At 48.5% G+C, this 12,440-nt stretch overlaps 1 protein-coding gene across 2 annotated transcripts in view; it reads right to left on the bottom strand.

The window, feature by feature from the left end:
- The window catches only part of SUPT6H (SPT6 homolog, histone chaperone and transcription elongation factor), a 42,225-nt gene that overhangs the window by 19,331 nt on the left and 10,454 nt on the right, over nt 1–12,440 (bottom strand). For both annotated transcript variants that reach the window (XM_017888865.1, XM_017888866.1), the window contains exons 2-14: nt 10,212–10,351; nt 9,281–9,439; nt 9,110–9,186; nt 8,562–8,754; nt 8,240–8,324; nt 6,983–7,256; nt 5,616–5,717; nt 5,244–5,360; nt 4,802–4,891; nt 4,473–4,615; nt 1,700–1,848; nt 932–1,030; nt 51–180 (exon numbers count right to left, since the gene is read on the bottom strand). In XM_017888865.1, coding sequence (XP_017744354.1) covers nt 51–180; nt 932–1,030; nt 1,700–1,848; nt 4,473–4,615; nt 4,802–4,891; nt 5,244–5,360; nt 5,616–5,717; nt 6,983–7,256; nt 8,240–8,324; nt 8,562–8,754; nt 9,110–9,186; nt 9,281–9,439; nt 10,212–10,320 — 1,727 coding nt within the window. In that variant the 5' untranslated portion in view covers nt 10,321–10,351. The remainder of the gene's footprint in view (nt 1–50; nt 181–931; nt 1,031–1,699; nt 1,849–4,472; nt 4,616–4,801; nt 4,892–5,243; nt 5,361–5,615; nt 5,718–6,982; nt 7,257–8,239; nt 8,325–8,561; nt 8,755–9,109; nt 9,187–9,280; nt 9,440–10,211; nt 10,352–12,440) is intronic.

Raw genomic sequence — 12,440 nt, 5'->3', positions numbered from 1 at the left:
GTTGTGGCCCTCAGGCCCCTCCTCCTGTCAGTCACCTGCTGCACGCCTACCTGCAAACGTAATCCTTGGCCAGCTCCAAGGGCTCTGCGGGAAACTGCTCTGTCTCATGCCGCTGGTAGCTGTCCCGCAGGTTCTCCCCAAACTGCTCGGGAGTAAGCCCAAACTTTTTGGCCAGGCCATCTAAAGCAAACAGAAGAGTGAAGGGTAAGGCAGCAGATGGGCTGATAAACTTCTTGGCTTTCAGAATCTGGAGTTGGAATTCTGGGAACTAGCCTTTGTTATTTTCCTGAGACGGTCTCGTTCTGTTGCCCAGACTAAAGTGCGGTGGGGTGATCATGGCTCACTGAAGCCTTGACCTCCTGGGCTCAGGCGATCCTCCCACTTCAGCTTTCCCGAGTACCTGGGACTACAGGTGTGTCCCACCACTCCTGGCTAATTTTTTCTGTATTTTTTGTAGAGTCTTGCTATGTTGACCAGGCTGGCCTCCAACTCCTGGGCTCAAGCGATACTCCCACCCTAACCTTCGAAGTGCTGGGATTACATGCCTTGAGTCACTGTGCCCAGCTAGGGCACTGGAATTTAAACAGGCCAGGAATGAGCAGGACCAGGTGGTCAAACAACAAGGAAAAAACTGATTTTAAACACTAGATGGGCTGTTATAAAGCAGAAGAAATAGACAGACTGGACTCTCTCTCTCTAATCATGAGTTTCTCATTACCTCAGGAAATTAGAGAGAGGCTGAACCATCACTGTGGGGCGGGAATGGGTGTGGAGAGGAAGTGCTTTTGAAGACCAGATAACGGGCTGGTTCAGGATTGGATTGGTGATTGACCCAGACAGCCTTTCTTCTTCCTACCCACCAGTCTTTTTTTCTGGGTAACTTCCCTTGCTCAGGCTAGAATGCCTAAATCCCAAAGAAGCTAGCTTTTACCTAGCCCTGCACTCTGGCAGATGGTGTACATGTCTCGGCGAGAGGCTTGCTTGAGCTCTGGCCCCCTCTGCTCCTCATCTTCTGCCTCGTCACCTTCACCTGGGAAGAAAACACGGTGAGATTGAGGGTTCTAGTTTCCAATCACTCCCAAGGATCTGACACATTAGGAGAGAAGTCTTAAAGGGTACCCAGCTAATTATCAATAAATACTAAGGGAACTCAGAGGCCGGTGCCGGTGTGGGTCCTCTGTAAGCACAGCACCGGTCCCCTGGGCCCCGCTTTTCCTTCTCTATACTTTGTCTCTGTGTCTTATTCCTTTTCTCAAGTCTCTCGTTCCACCTAACGAGAAACACCCACAAGTGTGGAGGGGCAGGCCACCCCTTCACCCAGCCAAGGGTCTCCTTCAAGATGCCATGGAACATCAAGTCTCCTGGGTTTTCTTTTCTTTTTTTTTTTTTTTGAGATACAGCCTCGGTTTGTTGCCCAGGCTGGTGTGCAGTGGCGTGATCTCAGCTCACTGCAACAACCGCCTCTAGGTTCAGGCATGCCTCAGCCTCCTGAGCAGCTGGGATTACCGGTATGTGCCACCTAGCCCTGCTACTTTTGTATTTTTAGTAGAGATGGGGTTTTGCCATGTTGGCCAGGCTGGTCTCGAACTCCTCACCTCAAGTGATCCACCTGCCTTGGCATCCCAAAATGCTGGGATTACATGCATGAGCCATCATGTACGGCCATCAAGTCTCCTGGATTTTCTTTTCCAGCACTAACCTTCTTCATCTCCCTCTTCCCTGACACGCTTCAGCTTCTTGCGGCTAGCTTTGGCGGCATTCTGCATCTTAGGGATGTCTCGGCCATAATAAAGAAGAAAATGGTTGTAGACATCTTTCAGCTCATCCATTGACTGGACATCCTTGAGCCTGAAAAGGAAGAGACATAAGGTTTCAGTCATCACTGCAGAAAGGATATGCTCCAATTTGGCTGTAAGAGGTCCAATTCCCAAAAGGCAGTATCCCAAATAAAATGGGATCCCAACCTGTTTTTTCCAATTATTATTATTATTGTTATTATTTTTTTGAGACAGGGTCTCACTCTGTTGCCCAGACTGGAGAGAGGATGATCACTTGAACCCGGGAGGTTGAGGCTGCCGTGAACTGTGACCACACCACTGCTTTCCATCCTAGGCAACAGAGAAAGACACATAGCTGGGTGTGGTGGCTCAAGCCTGTAATCCCAGCACTTTGGGAGGCCAAGGCAGAGGGATCACAAGGTCAGGAGATCGAGACCATCCTGGCTAACATGGTGAAACCCCATCTCTACTAAAAATACAAAAAATTAGCCGGGTGTGGTGGTGGGTGCCTGTAGTCCCAGCTACTTGGGAGGCTGAGGCAGATGGTGTGAACCCAGGAAGTGGAGCTTGCAGTGAGCCAAGATCCCGCCACTGCACTCCATCCTGGGCAACAGAGCAAGACTTTGTCTAAAAAACAAACAAACAAACAAAACAAAAACAAAACCAAGACACATGATAGCCCTAGACCATATCTTATTTATTTTTTTGAGACGGAGTCTCACTTTTGTCACCCAGGCTAGAGTGTAATGGCGTGATCTCAGCTCACTGCAACCTCCACCTCCTGGGTTTAAGAGATTCTCCGGGTTCAGCCTCCGGAATAGCTGGGATCACAGGTGTGCACACACCACACCGACTAATTTTTTTATTTTTAGTAGAGACAGAGTTTCACCATGTTGGCCAAGCTGGTTTCAAACCCCTGATGTCAGGTCATCTGCCCACCTCATCCTCCCAAAGTGCTGGGATTACAGGTGTGAGCCACCATGCCCAGCCTGTTTTCTTTTTTTCTTTTTTTTTTTTTGAGATGGAGTCTCGCTCTGTCGCCCGAGCTGGAGTGCAGTGGCCGGATTTCAGCTCACTGCAAGCTCCGCCTCCCGGGTTTACGCCATTCTCCTGCCTCAGCCTCCCGAGTAGCTGGGACTACAGACGCCCACCACATCCCCCCGCTAGTTTTTTTTTTTTTGTATTTTTTTAGTAGAGACGGGGTTTCACCATGTTAGCCAGGATGGTCTCGATCTCCTGACCTGGTGATCCGCCCGTCTCGGCCTCCCAAAGTGCTGGGATTACAGGCTTGAGCCACCGCGCCCGGTCCCGTTTTCTTTTTTTGAGGCGGAGTTTTGCTCTTGTTAACCCAGGTTGGAGTGCAATGGCGCGATTTCAGCTCACTGCAACCTCCGCCTCCCAGGTTCAAGCGATTCTCCTGCCTCAGCCTCCTGAGTATCTGGGATTACAGGTGTCCAGCTAATTTTTTGTATTTTTAGTACAGACGGGGTTTCACCATGTTGGCCAGGCTGGTCTTGAACTCGTGACCTCAGCTGATCTGCCCACCTCAGCCTCCCAAAGTGTTGGGATTACAGGCATGACGCATGCCCGGCCTCCTCTTTCTTTCTTTCTTGAGATGGAATCTAGCTCTGTCGCCCAGGCTCTGTGGTGCAGTGGCATGATCTCGGCTCCTGCAACCTCTGCATCCCAGGTTCAAGTGATTCTCCTGCCTCAGACTCCCGAGTAACCGGGATTACAGGCACCTGCCACCACGCCCAGCTAATTTTTGTATTTTCAGTAAATATGGGGTTTTACCGTGTTGGCCAGGCTGGTCTTGAACTCCTGACTTCGTGACCCGCCCACCTTGGCCTCCCAAAGTGCCGGGATTACAAGCGTGAGCCACCGTGCCTGGCCCCAGCCCCCTTTTTCTTAAGAGACAGGATCGGCCGGGCGAATCACGAGGTCAGGAGATGGAGACCATTCTGGCTAACATGGTGAAACCCTGTCTCTACTAAAAACACAAAGAAAAGAAAAAAAAAAATTAGGCATGGTGGTGGGCACCTGTAGTCCCAGCTACTCAGGAGGCTGAGGCAGCAGAATGGCGTGAACGGGGGTGAGGGCGGAGCTTGCAGTGAGCTGAGATTGTGCCACTGCACTCAGCCTGGGTGACACAGCGAGACTCCATCTCCAAAAAAATAAATAAGTAATTCCTGGGCTGAAGTGATCCTCTTGCCTCAGCCTCCCTATAGGCAGAAGCCACTGTGCCTGTGCCTGACTTTGACAAGTTATAATTTTTTTTTTTTTTTTTAGACGAAGTCTTGCTCTGTTGCCCAGGCTGGAGTGCAGTAGCACGATCTCAGCTCACGGCAACCTCTGCCTCTCGGGTTCAAACAATTCTCCTGCTTAAGCCTCCTGAGTAATTGGGATTACAGGCATGCGCCACTGCTCCCAGCTAATTTTTTGTATTTTTAGTAGACATGGGGTTTCATCATGCTGGCCAGGCTGGTCTCGAACTCCTGACCTCAAGTGATCTGTCTGCCTCGGCCTCCCACAATGCTGGGATTACAGGTGTGAGCCGCTGTGCCTGGGTGACGAGTTGGATTTCTAAGGGATGGGGCCCTGTGCTACACATTCTCCAAGGTTTAACAGTGCTCCTGCAGGTCCAGCCTTGGGTCTGAGGGCTTCCCATAATGGAATAAACACCGTATGTTTTACCTCTCCATGTCAGTGGTGTCCAGAGCCCGGATGCCATCGGCAAGAGGTTTGTCAGGGTCAGCAGAGATCTGTTCATACTGATAAGCCTGCATCTTCTCAAACAGCCGTGTTAGGTTCTCTTTACGGATCCGCAGCTGGGTCCACTAAGGTGAAGTAGGGCAGGAATGAGGGCTCGTATTCAGCCCTGGAGACCCAAGGCTGCTCTGTTCCTTACCAGAAAACCTGGCTGGGGGGACTAGACAGGCCTGGGAGGTTTGGGTTTGTGGTATCCTGGTAGTAATGGTGCCTACCCTGGCCCGTACCTCTTGGGTGCCACAGATCCACATTACCTTTTCATCCCACTGCCAGACTCTCCATAGGTCATTGATGTGCAACTCAGGCTCCACATACTCCTTTCGGTAGAAGGCAATAAAAGGCACCTAGGATGGCAAAGAGACTGCAGTCACTCAGAGACGATAGATCTGCTAAGATCCCCTCTGTCAGTAGATAATGACTTTCTGGACAAACAGCTCCAGGAAATTCAACAGTCAGAAGCCTGGCGTCCTTCACAGCCCTTCCAGGGCCTAGTGCTCTCCTCAACAGGAGAAAATAATGCTGCAGACAGAGTAGCATTGTTCTCATGATCACTAGGGTCTCTGCGGGTCCTAACACTTCTTGAGTCACAGACAGGGGATAGGGGAAGGGGGCTCCCACCTCATTTAGTTAACTACCGTTTCCCTCATCCCCTAACTAAATTTCTCACCGATGGGCCACCAGAGCTTGAGATGTTACCTCAAAATGCTGATTTCGCATGAAGCCCAGGGCCTCTTTGATCTTCTGAATTGTGCTGGGCCCTTTCCGACTGAAGCTGCTGGCTGGCTGCCCTCGGTCTAGGTAATCACAGCTTTCCTACAGTAGGAAAATAAAGAAATAGCAAAACAATGTCACTTGGTTTGTCTTACCACACAAGACTGCTTAATAACGAAGCATAACCTTTCTAGATGAAATCTAAAAATTTTTTCTCATATATACACACTTGTTGGGACTACATACACAGTTTTCTGTACCAGGCACACAGATGTATGAAATAGGGGAGGACGAGCTCTCCATCTTGATGAAGTGTCTTTTGGTTCATGTCAAAACCTAAGGATCTTTTTTGCATACCTGGAGAGAAATGGTTGGTGTGGCAAAAGCATTCCTGTAGATCCAGTCAGCTTCTTCTTCTAGTTCATCATCTTCAGCCCCCTTGACTGGGATGGAGCGGAGCTGCAGTGGAAAAGACAACAGACGGACTTTATGTCTCACTTAAGAAAACATACACCTTTTGGACAGAAACGTGTGATCATCAAGTGTACATTTCCATTATTGTTCTGGAAATGCTATACCAGTGTTGTTCCGGCATGAAATAAGCATTGCTTTCTTTTCTTTCTTTTTTTTTTTTTTGAGATGGGAGTCTCGCTCTTGTTGCTCAGGCTGGAGTGCAATGGCGCGTTCTAGGGTCACCTCAACCTTTGCCCCCGGAGCTCAGCCTCCTGAGTAGCTGGGATCACAGGTACCTACCACCACGCCCAGCTAATTTTTTTTTTTTTTTTTGAGATGGAGTCTCGCTCAGTTGCCCAGGCTGGAGTGCAATGGCACAATCTAGGCTCACTGCAACCTCCACCTCCCAGTTTCAAGGAATTCTCCTGCCTGAACCTCCCAAGTAACTGGGATTACAGATGCATGCTGCCACGCCCAGCTAATTTTTTTTGTATTTTAGTAGAGACAGGGTTTCACCGTGTTGCCCAGGCTGGTCTCTAACTTCTGAGCTAAGGCAATCCACCCGCCTTGGCCTCCCAAAGTGCTAGGATTACAGGCGTGAGCCACGCAGCTAATTTTTTGTATTTTTAGTACAGATGAGGTTTCACAATGTTGGCCAGGCTGGTCTCGAACTCCTGACCTTAGGTGATCCACCCACCTTGGCCTCCCAAAGTGCTGGGATTACAGGTGTGAACCACTGTGCCTGGCCATAAGCATTTCATAATTTTTTTTTTTTTTTTTTTTGAGACAGGGTCTGTTTTTAGGCTTCAGTGCAGTGGTGCAATGATGGCTCACTGCAGCCGTGACCTCCCAAGCTCAAGCAATTTTCCCACCTCAGCCTCCTGAGTGGCTGAGACTACAGGTGTGTACCATCACGATCAGCTAGTTTTTTGCATTTTTTGTAAAGACAAGGTCTTCCTACGTGGCCCAGGCTGGTCTTGGGTTCCTGGACTCAAGCAATCTGCCACCCTGGTCTCCCAAAGTGCTGGGATTATAGGTGTGAGCCACAGCACCCAGCCTGCATTTCACAGATTTCTAAAGAAAACAGTATTTCAAGAACCGTAAGCAAGGTAGTCTACCTTCCCTTCTCTAAGAGCTGGATTTCCCAGGCCCCGGGTGAGATGGGGTTCAAAGCCCATGCTGCATACTCAACGCTAGACTTTCGCTAGATTATTTCTTGGCTACAAAGTAAATATGGATTGGTATAAGAGCAGAGGCTGGTGGTTTCTTACCTGGAACCTCTCAGGCAGGTCAGTGGCTCGGATTTCATTGTCCTGATCTGTGAGGTGGCTGCTTTCTAGCTCACTGGGCTCATACATTTCAAAGATGCTCCTACGGCTCACACGCTTCTTGGTGGTCTTCTTGGGGCGCACTCGGATTTCACCCTCAGCCTCATCATCCTCATACTCATACTCTTCCTCCAGTTCTTCATCATACTCATTGTATTTCTCAAATTCATCATAGTCAAAGTCCACACCGAAGATTTCCTGGGCTTCTTGCAGGGCCCTGTGGGTGGCAGCAAGAGGCAGTTGGCTCAGGTTCAGGTGAGAGGAGAGAAATGCAGCCCCTGCATAGATCCTTTACTTGTCCCAAGGGAAATGAGAGGGTTAGGAGGAAGGTAAACAAAATAACCATATTCACTGCGGACGAAAGGCTTCCATTGGGGGATATTTCTGGGCAAACTGTTGTATATGGAAGAACAAAAAGCCCATCTTTGGCACCTTCAAGTGACAGTAATCAAATAGCAACAGAGCAGACGGGTCTATATCTTGCTCAGTGGACCCAGCTTCTGCTAAGGCATTACAGTATTCCCTTAGAGCAAAAGTTTTCAAATTTGTTAACTGTGATGTGGGCATTTTTTCAACAAAATTGTATTAAGAATGTCAATATATGGCCGGGCGCGGTGGCTCAAGCCTGTAATCCCAGCACTTTGGGAGGCCGAGACGGGCAGATCACGAGGACAGGAGATTGAGACCACCCTGGCTAACACGGTGAAACCCCGTCTCTACTAAAAATAATACAAAAAGCTAGCCGGGCGAGGTGGCGGGCGCCTGTAGTCCCAGCTACACGGGAGGCTGAGGCAGGAGAATGGCGTAAACCCGGCAGGCGGAGCTTGCAGTGAGCTGAGATGCGGCCACTGCACTCCAGCCCGGGTGACAGAGCGAGACTCCGTCTCAAAAAAAAAAAAAAAAAAAAAAGTCAATATATATAATTGCATAAACATGAAGCTGTAGGTGGAAGAGGAATGCTGGAGCCTTGCCCGTGTGGGACTCTACTCCAATCCCACAGTAGCCCTAGAGTGCAGAGACAGTTCCTAGGGCTTCCAGGAGCAGTCTGAAATCACTGCCTGGTAAAGGTTATTTGAGGCAGGGAAGCAAAATGACTGCAAGCTGGGAATGCCCCATTTTTGGCAAAGGCCTCTAACCTCCTCCTTCCTGACGCGGCCCACTCAATCACTTTATCCCCACCTTGTACCAGACCCCACTCACGCGTCTGTGTATCCAGGAAGCTTTTTCCGCCACTTAGGTTTTTTCAGAGGCTGTCCATCATCATCCACAATGAAGTCGTCAATATCTGGGTAGAAAAGGAGGGGTTGGGGCTCACAGTCAGAGACTGAGCCAGGACTAAATTGCTTTGGTTTCTACTATGTGAGTGGTCAGTGAGCAACGGAGAAGGGAAGCTCATGAAAAGGAACTTCTTTGTGTTAAATGCTGGGGGATGTAGCTAACTAATGGTTTCCATCCTGTTCCCATGGGCCAGGAAATCCTAACATCCATCCAAACACTGGCTTCCCTGCCCAATATAACATACCTGACTCCTCATCATCTTCTTCCTCCTCCTCTGGAGGAGCCATGGGGGCCTCCATGGCCTCCTGCCCTTCTTCCCCTTCCCCATCCTGGAAGATTTCCTCTGCAATAGCTTCTTTTTCATGCTCCTCCTTGCCATACTCCTCCTCATCATCGTCCTCATCATCTGACATTTTTTTGACACGCCGGTACTTTTGCTAGGGGTGGGAAAACCTGCCTTATCAGGATTTGAGGAGTTTGGCATATGGATACCAAATCTCCAGTCTCACTCCCTTCTTCCCACCACAATTACTCTGACCAAGGGAGATGGGAAAGAACATGCTGAGTGATGCTCTTGTAGCCTCAAAGCCCGTCCTTGAAACTTGGACAAGACTTTCTCTAACAGGCACCCAGATCTGGGATGCAAATCTAGGCTCTGTAGTACAATGATACCAAACACCGTGCTCTAATGTTCTCCAAACTGTCCTGCATGTTCCTCCTCACCCAGAGACACTGAAATTTCCAGGACTTTTTCCTTCACCCCCAGGGACAAAGACAAAGAATGATACTTACTCCTCTTTTGACTTTGACACCCAGATTCTCCTCAATGAGGTCAAAATCATCATCCTCCAGGCGGTCATCAAAAGAGGCTGAAGAAATAAAGTGTTGCCCATGGTGATGGGGAGGCCCTTTTCTGCTGAACCTCCACCCAAGCCTCACTTGAGCCAACAACAGACTACTCACTGCGTTTTCTCTTCTTGTGGCCAACATCATCTTCTGAATCACCAGAGTCACTGCCCTCATCCTCCTCCCCTTCATCTTCATCATCATCGTCATTGATAAAGCCTTTCAGGTTGCCCTGCTCATCCTGATCATCTAGGTTCTCTTCCTCCTCCTCCTCATCTGGAAGACATCATGTTTGAGGCATGGAGACTGAAAAACAGGCTAGCGGTTCAGGGCCACTTGATTAATGTGATTATCCATTTGCTTTGCACCTAACAACCTGGGTGCCATGTTAACTATTCTGCCTCATGTAAAGATGCAAAACATGGCCACTGACTTAGAGTAGCAGCATCTGGAAAGAATATTTTTTTCCCCCTACATTCACCATCTATCTTTGGGCAGGATGATCTTCCTGGTCACTCTGACTTCTCAAAACCATTACTAGATTATTATAGCCACCAATAACTTTGTTTTACTCAGTTTGTAAACTCAGCAGCTACATTCCTTTATTTTGCCATAATTCCTTTCATAAAACTTGTACGTCCCTTTACCCCTTTGAAGTCATTTCGTGGTTCTACTCTGTTGACAATTCTAAAGATTGGGCTTGGCCAGAGAAATAGGAAACTAGGTGAATAAGTATCAATAATGCTAGGTCTAAAAGCAGAAAGTATTATATATGGACTTATCTATTGGTTTATTATCAACCGCCCCCCTACTAAAGTAAACTGCACAATAGCTGTATCTTTGTTGTTTTATATTTCTAGTTCCAGGCCTAGTGCCTGGCATACAGACAGATGCTCAGTTAGTATCTGCTAAGAATGACTGAAAGTTCTCAAGCTGGTACCTCATGTGTGATAACTTCTGTGCTGAGCCTGAGCCTTTCATCAGCAAGAATCCAACTATCCAAAGCTTAGCAATAGTGGGGAGAAGCTTGAGGCTGGGGCCTCCTCACCATCATCCTCCTCTTCCACAAATTTCTTGGTGACTCGGGGTACCACCTCGCCTTCATCATTGTATTCTTCCTCTGACTCCTCAGCCTCGCTTTCCACAAAATCAGACATTGCTACAGCTTCTCACTCTGCCTGAAGACAACTAGGGAAAGAAAAGAGAGAAGGATAAAAAAATGGGACACATGATTACCCAGGGGGCTCTTAAACCTTCCCAAAAACAGCCTTTTAGCAACCTGCCACTGCTCTGCCCACTCAACATTCCCACTTGGGGAGAGGAGAGGAAGAATCAGATGGTTCCCACTCTTCCATTATCCATTCCTCCCAGCATTGCTTCTCTCATGTGTACTTTTTTTTTTTTTTTGAGGTGGTGTCTCACTCTTTCACCCAGGCTAGAGTACAGTGGCACAATCTCCATTCACTGCATCCTTCGCCTCCTGGGTTCCAGTGATTCTCCTGCCTTAGCCTCCCAAGTAGCTGGGACTACAGGCACGCGCCACCATGCCCGGCTAATTTTTATACTTTTAGAAGAGATGGGGTTTCAACATGTTGGCCAGGCTAGTCTTGAACTCCTGACCTCAGGTGATCTGCCCACCTCGGCCTCCCAAGGTGTTGGGATTACAGGCGTGAGCCACCACACCCAGCCTCATATGTACTTTTAAAAAGAAGGCAGGCCAGGCACGGTGGCTCACGCCTGTAATCCCAGCACTCTGGGAGGCTGAGGCGGGCAGATCACGAGGTCAGGAGATCCAGACCATCCTGGCTAACACAGTGAAACCTCGTTTCACTAAAGAACACAAAAAATTAGCCAGGTGTAGTAGCGGGCGCCTGTAGTCCCAGCCACTCAGGAGGCTGAGGCAGGAGAATGGTGTGAACAAGGGAGGCGGAGCTTGCAGTGAGCCAAGATCGCACCACTGCACTCCAGCCTGGGCGACAGAGTGAGACTCTGTCTCAGAAATAAATAAATAAACAAATAAATAAAATAAAAAGAAGGCAAAAGCCAGGCTACTCGGGAGGCTGATGCAGGAGAATCTCTTGAACCTGGAAGGCAGAGGTTGCAGATTGCACCACCGCATTCCAGCCTGGCGACAGAGCAAGACTCTGTCAAAAAAAAAAAAAAAAAAAAAAGCCATTAGGCCAGGTGTGGCAGCTCACTCCTGTAACCTCAGCACTTACGGAGGCCAAGGCGGGTGGATCACCTGAGGTCAGGAGTTCAAGATCAGGCTAGCCAACATGGTGAAACTCCATCTCTACTAAAAACACAAAAATTATCCGGTATGGTGGCAGGTGCCTGTAATCCCAGCTACTCCATAGGCTTACGCAGGAGAATCATTTGAATCTGAGAGGCGGAGCTTGCAGTAAGCAGAGACTGCACCATTGCACTCCAGCCTCGGCAACAAGAGCAAAACCCGTCTCAAAAATAAAGAAAGAAAGAAATAAAAAAGAAAAAGAAGGCAATTATACCAGACTTGTATGCGTATCACCTCTCTTCCCCAGAGTTTTACCTCACTTACCATTTGAAGACAGGAATGGGCAAATGAGGAAAGAAACTAATGTAGGGACAATTAAGTGGGGATATGGTGGTAGAGTGGGATTATGTGACCTGCTCCTGGGAGGCCTGGAAACAGTAAATGCCAACTTTATAAAAGGTGCTTTCATGTTGACATACACTATTCATACTTATTAGCAAAATCAAAAGGAAAATCTCTTTTCTTTTTTTTTTTTTTTTTTGAGACGGAGTCTTGCTCTGTCGCCCAGGCTGGAGTGCAGTGGCCGGATCTCAGCTCACTGCAAGCTCCGCCTCCCGGGTTTACGCCATTCTCCTGCCTTAGCCTCCCGAGTAGCTGGGACTACAGGCGCCCGCCACCTCGCCCGGCTAGTTTTTGTATTGTTAGTAGAGACGGGGTTTCACCGTGTTAGCCAGGATGGTCTCGATCTCCTGACCTCGTGATCCGCCCGTCTCGGCCTCCCAAAGTGCTGGGATTACAGGCTTGAGCCACCGTGCCCGGCGGAAAATCTCTTTTCAACAGATTAACCACACAAATACTTCATGAACTTGAGTCGATTTGTGTGAGTATTGGTTGGGAGCATTTGGGTCCAAAAAGGGCCTATTTTTATCATTTACTCCCCTTGCAGGTAAAAAAAATCTTGAAAGGCTTCCATGTCCTACTAAATAAAGGCAAGATGGTTAAATGGAAAGATTGCTGGGCTCAAGAGTAGAAATCAAATCCTGT

This window comes from Rhinopithecus bieti, unplaced genomic scaffold (assembly GCF_001698545.2).
Source record: "Rhinopithecus bieti isolate Rb0 unplaced genomic scaffold, ASM169854v2 scaffold_18477, whole genome shotgun sequence".
Classification (NCBI taxonomy): domain Eukaryota; kingdom Metazoa; phylum Chordata; class Mammalia; order Primates; family Cercopithecidae; genus Rhinopithecus; species Rhinopithecus bieti.
The sequence above is the reverse complement of the archived record's forward strand: the minus strand, read 5'-3'. Positions and strand labels throughout refer to the sequence as shown.